The sequence below is a fragment of the Brachyhypopomus gauderio genome, chromosome 2 (genome assembly GCF_052324685.1).
Source record: "Brachyhypopomus gauderio isolate BG-103 chromosome 2, BGAUD_0.2, whole genome shotgun sequence".
Lineage (NCBI taxonomy): Eukaryota > Metazoa > Chordata > Actinopteri > Gymnotiformes > Hypopomidae > Brachyhypopomus > Brachyhypopomus gauderio.
The window spans coordinates 34619953-34633478 of NC_135212.1; the positions used below are offsets into that span (position 1 = coordinate 34619953).

The 13526-nt window shown below is 41.9% G+C and overlaps 1 protein-coding gene across 1 annotated transcript; it reads right to left on the bottom strand.

Annotated features, from left to right (window-relative positions):
- Window positions 1-4768: 4768 nt before the first annotated feature.
- Window positions 4769-9160, bottom strand: LOC143508864 (extracellular calcium-sensing receptor-like). Its single transcript, XM_076997467.1, has 5 exons — window positions 8861-9160; window positions 7834-8604; window positions 7228-7452; window positions 6816-6939; window positions 4769-6373 (listed from the first exon to the last, which is right to left on the bottom strand). The coding sequence occupies exons 1-5, from the start codon at window positions 9158-9160 to the stop codon at window positions 5460-5462; spliced, it is 2334 nt and encodes a 777-aa protein (XP_076853582.1). The 3' UTR covers window positions 4769-5459.
- Window positions 9161-13526: the final 4366 nt, after the last annotated feature.

A 13526-nucleotide genomic window follows, 5' to 3' on the forward strand; every position in this document is an offset into this window, starting at 1 on the left:
CAAGAGCTTGTGGCTCTGACAGTATTCAACACTGTAGCGAACGGCAGTAACTTTGTTTTACCGCAAAATATGAAAACGATTGAAACCATTAATAACCCAATTAAATCCACCGGGAAATGTACGATCTGGTAAATGTAGTGGTAAATGTAGTGGTAAATGTACGATCTGGTAAATGTAGTGGTAAATGTATGCTCTTCTGACTTGTCCGCGGTGTAGCACTAGGTCCTGCTTCTCGTCCCGCTTAGCAGTAAATGAATAACATGAATGAAGAACGTTGGTATGATTGAAACGCTATTTGGCCTCTATGATGGTTCGGGGCGGAAACTGCTGGCCACTGTGTCATTGAAATTGCCGATTTCGGAAGTGCTCTGTTTGCTTAATAAGTCAATGATAAATAAAATATATACATATAATCTCCCGACCCCCCCCCAAACAAAAAACTCATCGGATCTACACGATTCACGCAGGTCACCCTTTTCAACTTCAAAACGGCGAATTTCGCTGAAAGGTGACAGATTTTCATGCCTGGTTAATACATGCTGTGAGAGAAATTATTGATTATTGACTAATTATCATTGATTAGATCATGTTTATTTATTATAAGAGATCATTATGAACTTTATGATTTAGGACATGTCCATTCTGACTAAGCAGAAGGACTACAATAATGAAGTAGTGTGATTCAGTGTACCATGTTTAGTTCATATTATGTGTGCTATACGTGACCCAGGTCGGAGAGTGCTGAGGGTAAGAACACTCTGTTAACTGGTAGTCACTGTGTTCAACTGATACATCAGTTGCTTCCGCTAACTCTAGGGAAGTCCATATTAGAAGATACACACATGTGAGACAAAGTAGCCTGCTGGACGCTTATGTTTTGGAACATGCTGTGCTAAAGATAACCTGCTGTTAGAACTGCTGAATTGTGTTTAAGATTGTATATAAGCAGGGGGACTGCCCCCCTGTCTTCAGAGTTGTCATGCTTGAATGAGACTCTCATGTCTGTGTCTGTCTTGTGTCTTTCTTGTATCTGTCTTTGTCCTATTTATATATATTTATATTTTTGTAATAAATTAATCATTTTACCACGTCTGAGTCCTCATCCATTTCCAGAAAATTTCCACAACAATTCTTTAGTTGATTGTGCGCTGCCTGCGCTTCTCCAAAATCAATAAACATGTGTGATTTACACAGGACACTCCTCATCGTGCTGCCTATCCCTCACTGTTCAGTGTTGGGTAAGTTACTTTAAAAATGTAATTTGTTACAGTTACAAGTTACCTTGTTTAAAATGTAATTGTAGTGTAACTTTTCGATTACTTTTAAAAAGTAATGTAACTAATTACTTTTGGATTACTTTTTGATTACTTTAAGGTTTAAATGAGTATTAACCCATGTTCAACATTTAATTTTTGAGAACTGACAGTGTGAACCTTAAAAGCAGACGTGTGGACTAGAGTCACATGACTTGGACTGGACTCTGACTCGAGTCACTAAACTGATGACTTGTGACTTGACTCGACAACATCACTGAAGACTTGCGACTTGACTTAGACTTTACCTTTACTGACTTGGACTGACTTGAAATGCTTATTTTAACATAATAAATAAGTAATATAGAATCACATAACTGGATCATTTTGTATTAAATCGTGCTGTAAAATGTGAACTGCTCAGCTCAGTTTATCCGTAACCAATCGGGGGAGGGGGGGCAGCAGCGTTGAATTTGTGTGGAGAGGACAAGCAACATGTTCCCAAAAATTATCCTGTTCAATTATAAAGATTATGCTGTTGTGAATAAAAGAAGAACTGTGACATGCAAGACTTGTGGAGTCAGTATAGGATATGTAGATGCAACCACTTCAAACTTTGTTTGACATTTAAGTGCACAAACAAAAGTAAGTCTCTGCTATGTATATTTCACATAATGCTATAACGGTTAGCTAGCTAACTGAGCTGGGATGTGATAACTCAGGGGTCGGAAATTAATAATGAATGTTAGGCGTTTGAGTGATTCGGTTCGCTTGAGTGAGTTGTCGTCGTCACCTATTCATCCATCCATTTCATCTGTATTTATCACATTTATTGCAAGCATACTTTAGCATTAAATTTAATTTAAATGTATTGCTTGTCGAACGGTAGGTCTAAGATAGGTCCAGTGATACCAATTGGGTAGACTAGGTCGTGTCATAGACATCGACAAACGTTTTTCATGCATCAACACCAAACATTCATAAATATTCATTTGATACCATCTGTCATTGTCTATAATAGTCATGTATGATTCCAACGAATACCTGTTTAGGACTTTAAACAGTTAATTTGGTTAGCCTGTAAATCAAACTAGCATGTTAAAGATCAAACACTCTCAAGTGAATAGTAGTAGCTAGTCCAGCAGGTAGCTGGGCTAACTATGGAAGTCACAGTGTTTGACGGTCAGCATACCTTGCTGTTAGCTCGCTTACAACCTCAATAGTGGTTGCCTTCTGATCAGAAATAAACCTCCAAACTCCAAAATTTACACAAAGGCTTGGCATAATCACAAATTGTGGCAGGTGGTTCACATTTATTGACAACACATGTAGCGCAAACACAGTGGATAGCCTGTTTTCCCTGCATGCTTCGTCTATCAGTGAGTTGCACTTACCTGAGGGTACGTACTTACCTCACTTACCTCTAAAGGTTTCCTTAGGTTTGACATAGATTGCTTCGATGTGGACAACTTCATGATAGCTGGCAAACACCGCTTGCATTGGACAGTTAAATTTGAGCCATTTTCACTGATGTATGTGAAATGCTCTTTAAATTTACAGTGCTTAAAGTCATCTGTCATTATTGCTGCTTGAGCTGAAACTGAACTGCGTGCTTGCTGCTCCAGCACAGAAACAAGCTGGAAACAGCAATATAGGACGTAAAGCAATACAAAATATAATTAAATATTTTGCAAAGGTTTTTGTTTATATTTTTAAAGATTTAAATAAATTGTAATTCTTAATACTTACAGAAGTAACTGTAACTGATTTACATATTTTCTCATTGTAACTGCAATTACAGTTACACTTTTTTTGTAATTAAATTACGTTACGTCGTTACATGTAATTCGTTACTCCCCAACACTGTTTATTATAACTTTTATGTAGTTAGGCAAAGTGGCAGACTCAAAAACATTGAACATTAAAACATTAATTGTGACGATCGGGTTGGAGCGAAGGATGAGACACAGAATCCCTGGCTGCGACAGACGTCACTTTTATTTTACACAAGTATTGCGCAATAGCGCATGTAGAACATTAAACGCGCACACAGAGACGTGTAAACTTTAGACAACGACGAGCACAGGACACTGCGCGAGCGCACATTAAATAGACAAACCACATTAGCCCCGCGTGATTACGAGACGAGTCACAAGATCCACAGACGCAAACAATTACGCGTGGACAACGTGAACACACGCCCAAAAGGGAGGGGCCGGGGTCCTCAACGTGACAGACGCCCCCTCCAAGGGCACTACCCGTCCCGGGGTGCCAACAGGACCGAGTGCCCCGAACCCACGTCGATGGGCGGATCCGACGCGCTCAGTCCTGCATCTGGGAGGTGATCGCCCTCGGTGAAGCGTCCGCCCTCCCTGGGAAGACCGGGGAGAAGATGTCAGACACATTAAACGGGACCTGTACAAACACACAAACAGGGACATTCACACATAGAGGAACAAAAGGGAAAAAAGGGTTTGGCACACACACGGGAAGACTCACAAACACTGGTACACACACACACGAAACAGGCGCCAAGCTACGCGCCAGGAGGAGAGCGATGAGGGGAGAGAGACCGGGAGCTGCAGGTGCTGCAGGGGACGGTCCTCCTCCAGCCTTCGCTGCGAACCCGCCGCTGGGTGCAGCGCGGCTGTCGGACACGCCTGGTGCAACCCCCTGGAGCCGGCAGTGTGGTCTTCTCCCTCCGTCTCCATCGCCTCACTGCCCTGGCTCCAGCTCATGGGCTGCTCCGGGCTGCCACCCCGGGAGTAGTCCATCTCGTTTCCTCTGGAGTCCACCTCCCCTTCACAGTCCCGGCAGAACACTCAGAGGGAGGCGGACTACCCTCGTCCTCCGAGTAGAGCTCACTGTCCGAGCACTCGGAGATACCCGAGTGCACGGATCGAGGATGGTCCTCTTCCTCATCTTCCTCCTACCCACCGTAGTCTACGGTGGGCGCGGAACACACGGAAGGAGGGTAGTCTTCCTCCTCCTCATCTTCCTCCTCCCCACCGTAATCCACGGTGGGCGCGGAGCACACCGACGGAGGGTAGTCCTCTCCCTCCTCCTCATCGTCACCTACGGTGGGAGAGGGGCACCTGGGCGGAGAGAGGTAATCCTCCTCCTCGGAGTCCCCCTCCCCAAACTCACTCTCTGGGATTGATGCGGTAGCGCCTATCACGCAGGCGCCCGCCCTCAGAGGCGAGAGGGCACGGGAAGGAGGGGGGTGTCGCTCCCTCCTCCATGTCCTTACCGCGCCCTCGCGGAGCATTTCCGCCAGCTCGCAGTCCCGCGATGCAGCCAGCTGGAAGGCACACGCCGGGTCTCTCTCCATCTCCTCAAACGTCGGCGTGGCTTCGTGGCGCGGGGGGGAGGAAGAGGCACGGTGATGCCGCTTGCTGGGGCGCTGGCTCTTCTTTGGCCGGCTGGTGTAGCCTGGCATTCTTGGGTGTCTCAGAAGGCTCGTCGTTCTGTGACGATCGGGGTGGAGCGAAGGATGAGACACAGAATCCCTGGCTGCGACAGACGTCACTTTTATTTTACACAAGTGTTGCGCAATAGCGCACGTAGAACATTAAACACGCACACAGAGACGTGTAAACTTTAGACAATGACGAGCACAAGACACTGCGCGAGCGCACATTAAATAGACAAACCACATTAGCCCCGCGTGATTACGAGACGAGTCACAGGTGAGACGGATTATCACAAGACACAACCACAACCACGAAGATCCACAGACGCAGACAATTACGCGTGGACAACGTGAACACACGCCCAAAAGGGAGGGGCCGGGGTCCTCAATGTGACATTAATTAATAATGTTTCATTACTAGCAAGAAATAATAAACATGATCCAGAAATATTTTTTTTAGTTCATGCTTTTATGCAGTGATATACAGTAGTGTTGTTGTGTTCAGGGAATGATCCTTATGTTAGCATACTAGGCCTACTTTGAAGGATTCTATGGATTATATTTCTCTAGAACCCTGTCAGAGAGACAACACAAAGTTCATCACTTTTTATGTTGTGAAGAAATTGATTATTGATTATTATGGATTATTCATGTGCTGTCTAGTTGACTTCCTTGTTAGTGCTTGTTATATTGTATATATAACCCTCGTGTTTTCTCTGCCTTGTAACAACATGGTTTTCATGTTATATGAGGTGGTGGAGCTTAATATTGTCTCTCCTACATCACAGAGAATATCAAAGGGCTTTAGAGGGAACTTTGCCCATGAGATGCTTCTTGGTATTCTGCTCTGGTCTAAACACAATTATGAAACACTTAGGAGCAAAGATACAAATAATCAAACCAAAACTTGAGGCCAGAATAGCAAATATCTCCACAGCTACAGTGAATTTTCCAGGAGAGCTGACATAAGCTGGAATAAAGGTGATCCAAACTGCACAGAATATGAGCATGCTGAATGTGATGAATTTGGCTTCATTAAAGTTATCAGGCAGCTTCCGTGCTAGAAAGGCCAAAATGAAACACAAAAAAGCCAGGAGTCCAATATAACCCAGAACAGCCCAGAAACCTACAGCAGAACCTAAACCACATTCCAAGATTATACGTTCTTTATGGTGCTTTAGATTTTTTAGAGGAAATGGAGGAGAAATTTTTAACCAAAGCACACAAATAATTACCTGTATGACAGTGAAGGCAAGAACACTGAGTCTCTGCTGTGGAAGCCCAAACCATTTCATGACATTACTGCCTGGAAGTGTAGCCCTAAAGGCCATTAACACCACTATTGTTTTCCCCAGAACACAAGAGATGCAGAGGACGAAGGTAATCCCAAACACTGTGTGGCGCAGCATACAGGACCACTCAGAGGGCTGACCAATGAAAGTAAGTGAACAGAGGAAACACAGAGTCAGAGAGAAGAGCAGCAGGAAGCTCAGCTCTGAGTTGTTGGCTCTGACGATGGGAGATGTCCTGTGTCTGTAGAAGACAGCAGTAACACACACAGACATGAAGGCCCCAGTGATGGAGAACACTGTCAGAATGATGGCTAGAGTGTCATCCCAGGACAGGAACTCAACAGGTTTGGGGAGGCAGCTGTCTTGCATTGTGTTTGGCCAGAACTCAGGAGGGCAGTGCACACAATCCAAAGAGTCTGAAAGATTAGAAGAACAGTGTAAGACTGTTATCATAGACAGAAGTCCTAAAGCTAAGCAAACACTGCTTAGTTATATATTTCTTTCTCTCTGACCCGCAATTCACAGTTTACTTGCTAGACACTGTTTAAGAGAGATTCGTTTGTCTTTTGAGGTTTCTTCATACAATTTCAAGAAATGCTTTATTGCCAATATTACACATGGTTCATTTATTAGGGCCCATTTACATTTTTTATGTTTTGCAAAGATTGGGCAGCTGTTTAAAACATTGCTGGTGTGTCTTTTTGTAGATCATTTGTTTATTTCCTAATACAGGATGTGGATAATTTACCATTATGCATAGGGTTAGGCTGAAATGGTGCATTATAGGTAGTACAATCTATTATTACTGAAATATTAAACTAAAACTTTCATTCAATATTATTTATTGTGATACACAACCTGTCTTGTTACTGATCTCTCCCTCTGCACACGGTATACAGTCATAGCAGCAGACAGGCCTTCCCTTCTGTACAGCCTTCCTGGTGCCTGGAAGACAGCTCTCACTGCACACAGACACTGGCATCTAAAAAGACATTAATGAATAGACTAACAAAATTTGCTTCTGGGGTAAATATTCCACATAATTCACATCTCCCCTCTACTTATTTTTTTTATAATTGTTAATGTATTCATTTTAGTAGATACTTAGATAACAATCCAATAAAATTAAGTGAATAGTCAATAGGACATTATTCTTTAGGTCAACTGTATGGCAAGAAGAATAAATGAAACAGTCACGGGTTTCAGTACACCTGATCTGGAGTTTCAGATGATCTGCTTTGTACTGTGTACTGGGTGTTTTATACAATACCTCAGTCTGTCCTCCCACCCAGCTGATAGCACTGCTCATTCTGAACTCCTGTCCTCTCGGTTTGGATGAGTCATAGTAGCCCACTGGCACAAAGTCTAAAGCACCATCTTTCTTAAACTGCCAGTTTATGAGCTCATAGAGAGCTCCAGGATCTCCATTAGAATCAAAGTTGACCTGGTAACCATTCTTTGTAGTGAAGTTCACTGTCTTGAGCTGGTTGAGTATCTAGAGTGTTAAAAGGTTATGGCACTGTGTGAATTCCTTCAACAAATAGCTGGAATCCCCTCTAATCCTGAAGTGTTTAAACACATGACTCTTGCATGAATGTTTGTTTAAAAAGAATGTGTACATATATATTTCATACAAATAACATATAAAACTAACATGCAACTATATATATATGTGTATTATTTGGAGTTATGTTGTATTATAACAACCAGTACGGAATGTGTCCAAAAACATTCATTTCCTTTTGGAAAATTAAGTCTTATCTTTCCTTTTTTATTTCATGTCATGTTCTCAAACCTCAGTGTAATATACACCTGATCATTTGAGTGAAAAGTTGCTGATTTTTTTATTTAAGATGATGTTTTATTAAATTTATACCTGCCATGGAGAGAATTTAATGGACTTGTCGCATTTTGTGTCATTACAGATAACACTCTGTATTGCACGTGCTATGGCGTATGTAGCCTTGTACACCAAGTTACTGATGCGCAGCTGTGACGTGTCTGTGTATGGGTTCTGTAGCGCGCGGATGTCCTCACTGCCGTCACACTGCCGCACGCCTGTCCGTCCTTTTAGGCTACAGCTAAACGAGCTCTCCCAAAATTCCGTTAATATGGACGATTTCAAGGCTTGTGCTGGAGAAAGGTATAGTAGAAACTCACGAAGTCCTGGAATAACTGACCGGGGGACTCCAAAACCTAAAGTGCCAGCACAGATGTTAAACTTCAAAAATTCGGGACTCATGATCCACGAACTGGCTATCCACTGAAGCGGAGGTAGTGGTTTCCGTGCCAGTTCATCCAAAAGAAATTGTAAATCGCCTGTATGAACAAACGCTATTATCACTCGGGCCGTTGATCTACGGATGATGTTTGTCACTCTCTCCAGTTTACTGCGCGGTTGTGTCCTGTAATAAGCCTCGGAGTACTCCACACAGATACCCTCCTCCTGCGCAGCCTTTAGAAACGCTGCCATTCCGTAGTTTCCGTAGTCCGTGTCGCTGCGCACTGCCCCAATCCATGTCCAGCCGAAATATTTCACCATTCTCGCCAGTGCAGCCGCTTGGTGTTGGTCACTAGGTACCGTCCTGAAGAAGGTGGAAAACTCCCGCTTATCACTGAGGCACGCGCAGGTTGCGTAGTGACTCACCTGTGATTTAGTAAGAGAACAAAATGGGAATAAACCAGTAGCCTATGAGTATGATTAAAATATTTTGTCGACGTATTTTGCTAACGGCACGCCTATGTGGTTCCTAAATCAAAAATACAAATATAAAATACACATAATGCATTTGTCTATATGTGTTACATTTTCTGTTGGTTCGAAACAAATCATTCAGAAATAATGTAACCTGTTATAAACGACAGCAAGATTTTTAAAATGGCTTAAAGCCTGCATCGTTTACCTGAGGAATTCCAAAGAGACCGATCATTCTGGCCATGGCAATTGACGGAGTGGAAGCAGAATCTCCTACGATAGCAGGTACTGCGGCGGATGCAGATTTTGAACAATAACTGCTCTCATTGAAAATGGGGTCAAAGCTGTTTTCAAACTGAAATGCAATTTTGATTGCCATCTGCACGTCAGAGCACGAGTCGTGTATTTGGTATCCTAACGTGATTCCTTGCAGGAGGTCTGTTCTGTTGTTGATCTCTTGGATGGTAAATTCCATGACACGTGCGAAACGCAGCTGTCTGAAGTCCATGCTGTTTGCAATAAGAAAAACAAAAAAAAAAATCACAATAAAGTTTATTTTGTCTCTAAACTCCAGCTGTGATTAATGCAACACATATAATATGACTACAAAGTAGCAAGAAATCATTGGATTTTAATTATCATTTCAATGTAGTTAAAATGCGCTGCTCCTTGTTCTGCCTGCTCAACCATAACAGACAGACCTCCCAGAACACTGTGGCTGTGGCGGCTGCGTGGTGTAGGTCTTCTGTCCTGAGTTTGTGTAGTAATGAATGGTAAAAACCCCTCCAATTATAAAATCTCCATCCATAGAAAAAACCGGCATCTGAGGCTCAGCCCACATTCTGCAGCTGACTGGGTTTGCTTTACATCCTGCAGGGCTGAACACAGTCATCCACAGCACTGATACAAATGGCATCAGACTTGAAGTGATCTGCATGGTGGGCTTGGTGCCTCCCAGCACTCCAAAGGTCTGGAAGTCTGATCTATAGTGGTTTATATAGCATCCATGTAGAGAAGGCTTGTCAGTAAATGTGGGTGTGAGTTTAGCACAGGAGGCGTGGGTCTGTATTATTATTAAATGTATCTTTTTGTTATGTGTCTAGTTCTCAGTTGGTGTCTCTAAAATAGACATTATAAGCATTACCTGTAGTTCCTATTAATTTGAAAATATTTCTGTATATATTTAAATAAAGAATTACTGATTACACTTTGTTTTGCATTTCATGAATCACTTGTATTTATGTAGGATTGTGGATTGTTCCAGTACCATGAAGTGACAATAGGTGGCGGAAGCAAGTCTGTTTTTGGCTTTGCAGGAAACCATCAGTGTTTAACATCAGGTAACTACAGGAAGCCAGTGGAGGGAACACATCAATGGAGTGAAGTACTGTATCTCAACTTGGGAAACTTTAAGTTCTGCAGCTGCTTTCTGGATCAGATGCAAGAGTTTAGTGGTGTGAGCAGGGGTGAACTGTAGGGTGTAGTGGTGTGAACAGCAACTGAGCTGGAGGGTCTAGTGGTGTGAGCAGGGAGTGAGCTGAAGAGTCTAGTGTGAACAAGGAGTGAGCTGTAACATCTAGTGATCTGAACTGGAACTGAGCTGTAGGGTGGAACTGAGCAGTCTAGTGGTGTGAGCAGGGAGTGAGTAGTAAGGTCTAGTGATGTGACAGGGAGTGCCCTGTAGGGGCTAGTGGTGTGAGTAGGGAGTGAATTGTAGGGTCTAGTGGTGTGTACAGTGAGTGAGCTGTAGGGTGTAGTGGTGTGGACAGCAAGTGAGCTGTAGCATCTAATAGTGCGTAGCGAATATATTGATCAATTATGAATTATGAAACGGGACACTATCCTGATTGCTCAGGAACCAATGTTTTGATAACGGGAACAGGTGGAATATAGTTGAATCAGTCTTATTTCCTAAGGGTAAATACCGAATCTGTGCAGTGGACCAAACTATTTAAGCAACTTTTAGGGGTGTGATCATAGTAAACTTATTGGTCAGTTACACTGCTGACCATTGCAACTTACTTCATAAATATTCATTACCTCTGTCGCAAAAACTGGTTTTTCTTAAGAGAAAGAGAGAGGGAGTGTTTAAATCACAGAATTTCGACAAGTTGACTTGTTGTGACTAGTGCATAAGTGTGCTTGGTGTTGAATTGGATCAGACTAAATGCTGCATAGGAAGTGATGCAATTACATGTGCCCGTTGTGTGCGCGGGAGTTCTTCCTTCACCATGCCTTGAGACGAGTTAGTAAAAGTTTCCCGGGTTTCTGCATGTGTGTTCAGTTCACTCTGTCATTCTTTGAACAGTTGAATGCAGAGAAAGCTGAATGACCCAAGTATAGTAGACTAGTGACAAATATGAGGGCTCTTACTCATAGTATAGCACATGTAGTGCCCCTAAAAACATCCCCATATTATTTTGGGTTTTGTAATATTTAAGCATTTTTTTAATATATGCAATTTATACTGTCTTCAGGGAAACAAGTAAGCAAATTACATTTTGTTTAAATTTTGGCGTATTAATCTGCCTGTATTCAGTTCTGTCCTGATATGAATCGGAGAGAGATAGTGGCGAAGCGGAACCTTTGTGTAATGAGCGTTGCGCTGGATTGATCTGGGGCGGACCTTCCGTCTGCCTCAGACGCAAGTTGCGTCCGAAATCGCGTACTTAAGCAGTACGTTCTAGATTTCGGTGCAGTACGTTCTTCCCAACTGATGCTCGTGCATCAATACATTCAAAAGATCTATGACATGAGAATTTCTACTCAGTGTGGCTACTGATCAGAAGACTAAAACTTGTTTAATTAATTAAGTTGTTTGGGACAAAAAGATCTAGTCACACACATCCTTTATGCATAAGCTTGAAAACTATGCCCTACCTATAGTATACCTATAATATAAGACTTGGGTAAGTGTGCACGTGCACACACAAAATCTAAACATATTTAAATTAAATCTACAACCTAACTATTTCTAGTTGCAAATGTATTACTGTCATCATTCTCACAATATATAATAACACCAAAAGACTTGAAAGCTGATATACAACTATTTATTTTTTAGCTAAAATCTCCAATACATTTAAAAATCTTTCCTCTCTCTCTCTTGCCTCCCTATCCCTCCTTTCCTCTCTTATTCTAGCTTCTGCATCTCTCTTCTCCTCTCGTGCTATTGTTTCCCTCTCTTCTTTCCTCTCTCTCTTCAGCCTCTCTCAATTATTTTTTTATTATTATTATTTTTTATAGAATTATTTTAATCTGATAAACTATCAGGAAGAGACTTACTTTATATTTTTGCTTCAAGTTCTCCCACTTTTTTTTTACATAAAGTGGAGAGATTGCCTTTGGCAGTTTTTTCTCCAAGATGAAGGCTCTGCAAGATAATGGACATAACCGTTAACTACAGTAAAATGCATACACTGTCTTAAAACTGGTAATACTACATCTCTATTACATACAGCCTTTTGTAATTAATAGTGTACATGACCTGTAATGCAGATGTATTAATTTAACCAAAGTTACTAATACTTACTCAAAACCTCGTACTGCTGCATTTCTTTTACCGGTGAAGAGGGACGCATTGGCCACCCTCCACCGGATAAGGTCCCTGGTGTCTTCATCAGTCCCTGCAAGAATAAACTATAGCTTTAAAATTGATGGTTACTGTATCAGTGTAGCAAAGTTACAAAAATCAATAATCACAAAGCTAGATATATTTTTATAGTATAGAATATGGTAAGAATAGGTTAGCCTTTCAATAGTATTACTAAAAAGGTGAGGTGAATGCACGAACGTCGTTATATCAGTATGACAAACAACCAAGGTTTAAAATAAAAGAAAATAAACAAAGGAATTCGACCTGCAAACCACTTGTAAACCAGATTAAAGCTGGGCGTACACTGTACGATATTTTAAATCGTGTACTCAGCTCCAGCTCAAACTGCACGACTGAGTCGGGTCGTGGAGCTGCTTCAACAGTGCGATACTCTCACGAGGAGCGAATTGAATTTCAAACATGTTTGATATTCTTGCGACGCTGCGATTTCTGATCGGGAGTTGGTTGTGAGGTGTGAATCGCTCCTCGTTTACCTGTGTAAACTATACGATGCACGACACGATTGAGCCGAAACTTGGCCCGATCGCAAAAATAGTCACACGAGTGAAAAATCGGCTGAAAATGGGCCAAAAATCGCACAGTATACACCCAGCTTTAGTCAGTCATGTCTTAAAATCATTGCGAGCAAAATGGTCTAAAATTGACGGATGCGCTTCAGATTTTGTTGCGAGTTAATCGGTACGACAATAAGTATTAGCTTGACGGGTCAACTAGCGAGCTAAGATTACCTCAGCTTGGACTCGCTGATGGTCATAAACACTAAAAAATGCAGAAATCCACAGCTCCATTCGGATATGCGCATATGCATATAAATCTAACAAAACCGACATTAATACCGCACATTTTTCGCGTTATCGGATATACGAGTTATTCGGTATTAGCTTGACGGGTTAACTAGCGAGCTAACAAGATTACCTCAGCTTGGACTCGCTAACTACGTTAATAAAAAATGTAAAAACGATATATATGTAATCTAACAAATTGTATTTTTCATTCTCAGTGACACTACTTGTAACGGCACTTGGTTTGCACATCATCATATTTTTAAAATGTTTTATTTTGTGTTTGTATCTACTTACACTTGTAAATTGCTGGCTCGCCGCTTTCCGCCATTTTATTTTTCTGATTTCGAACTCCTCCGCTGCTCCAGTTGAATCATGGGATAGGACAGTTGCTCCAGTTGAATCATGGGATAGGACAGTGTGCTGCAATCACGTACTTAAAAATGGCTGCCGATGCAGTACGTCATCCGGGTACG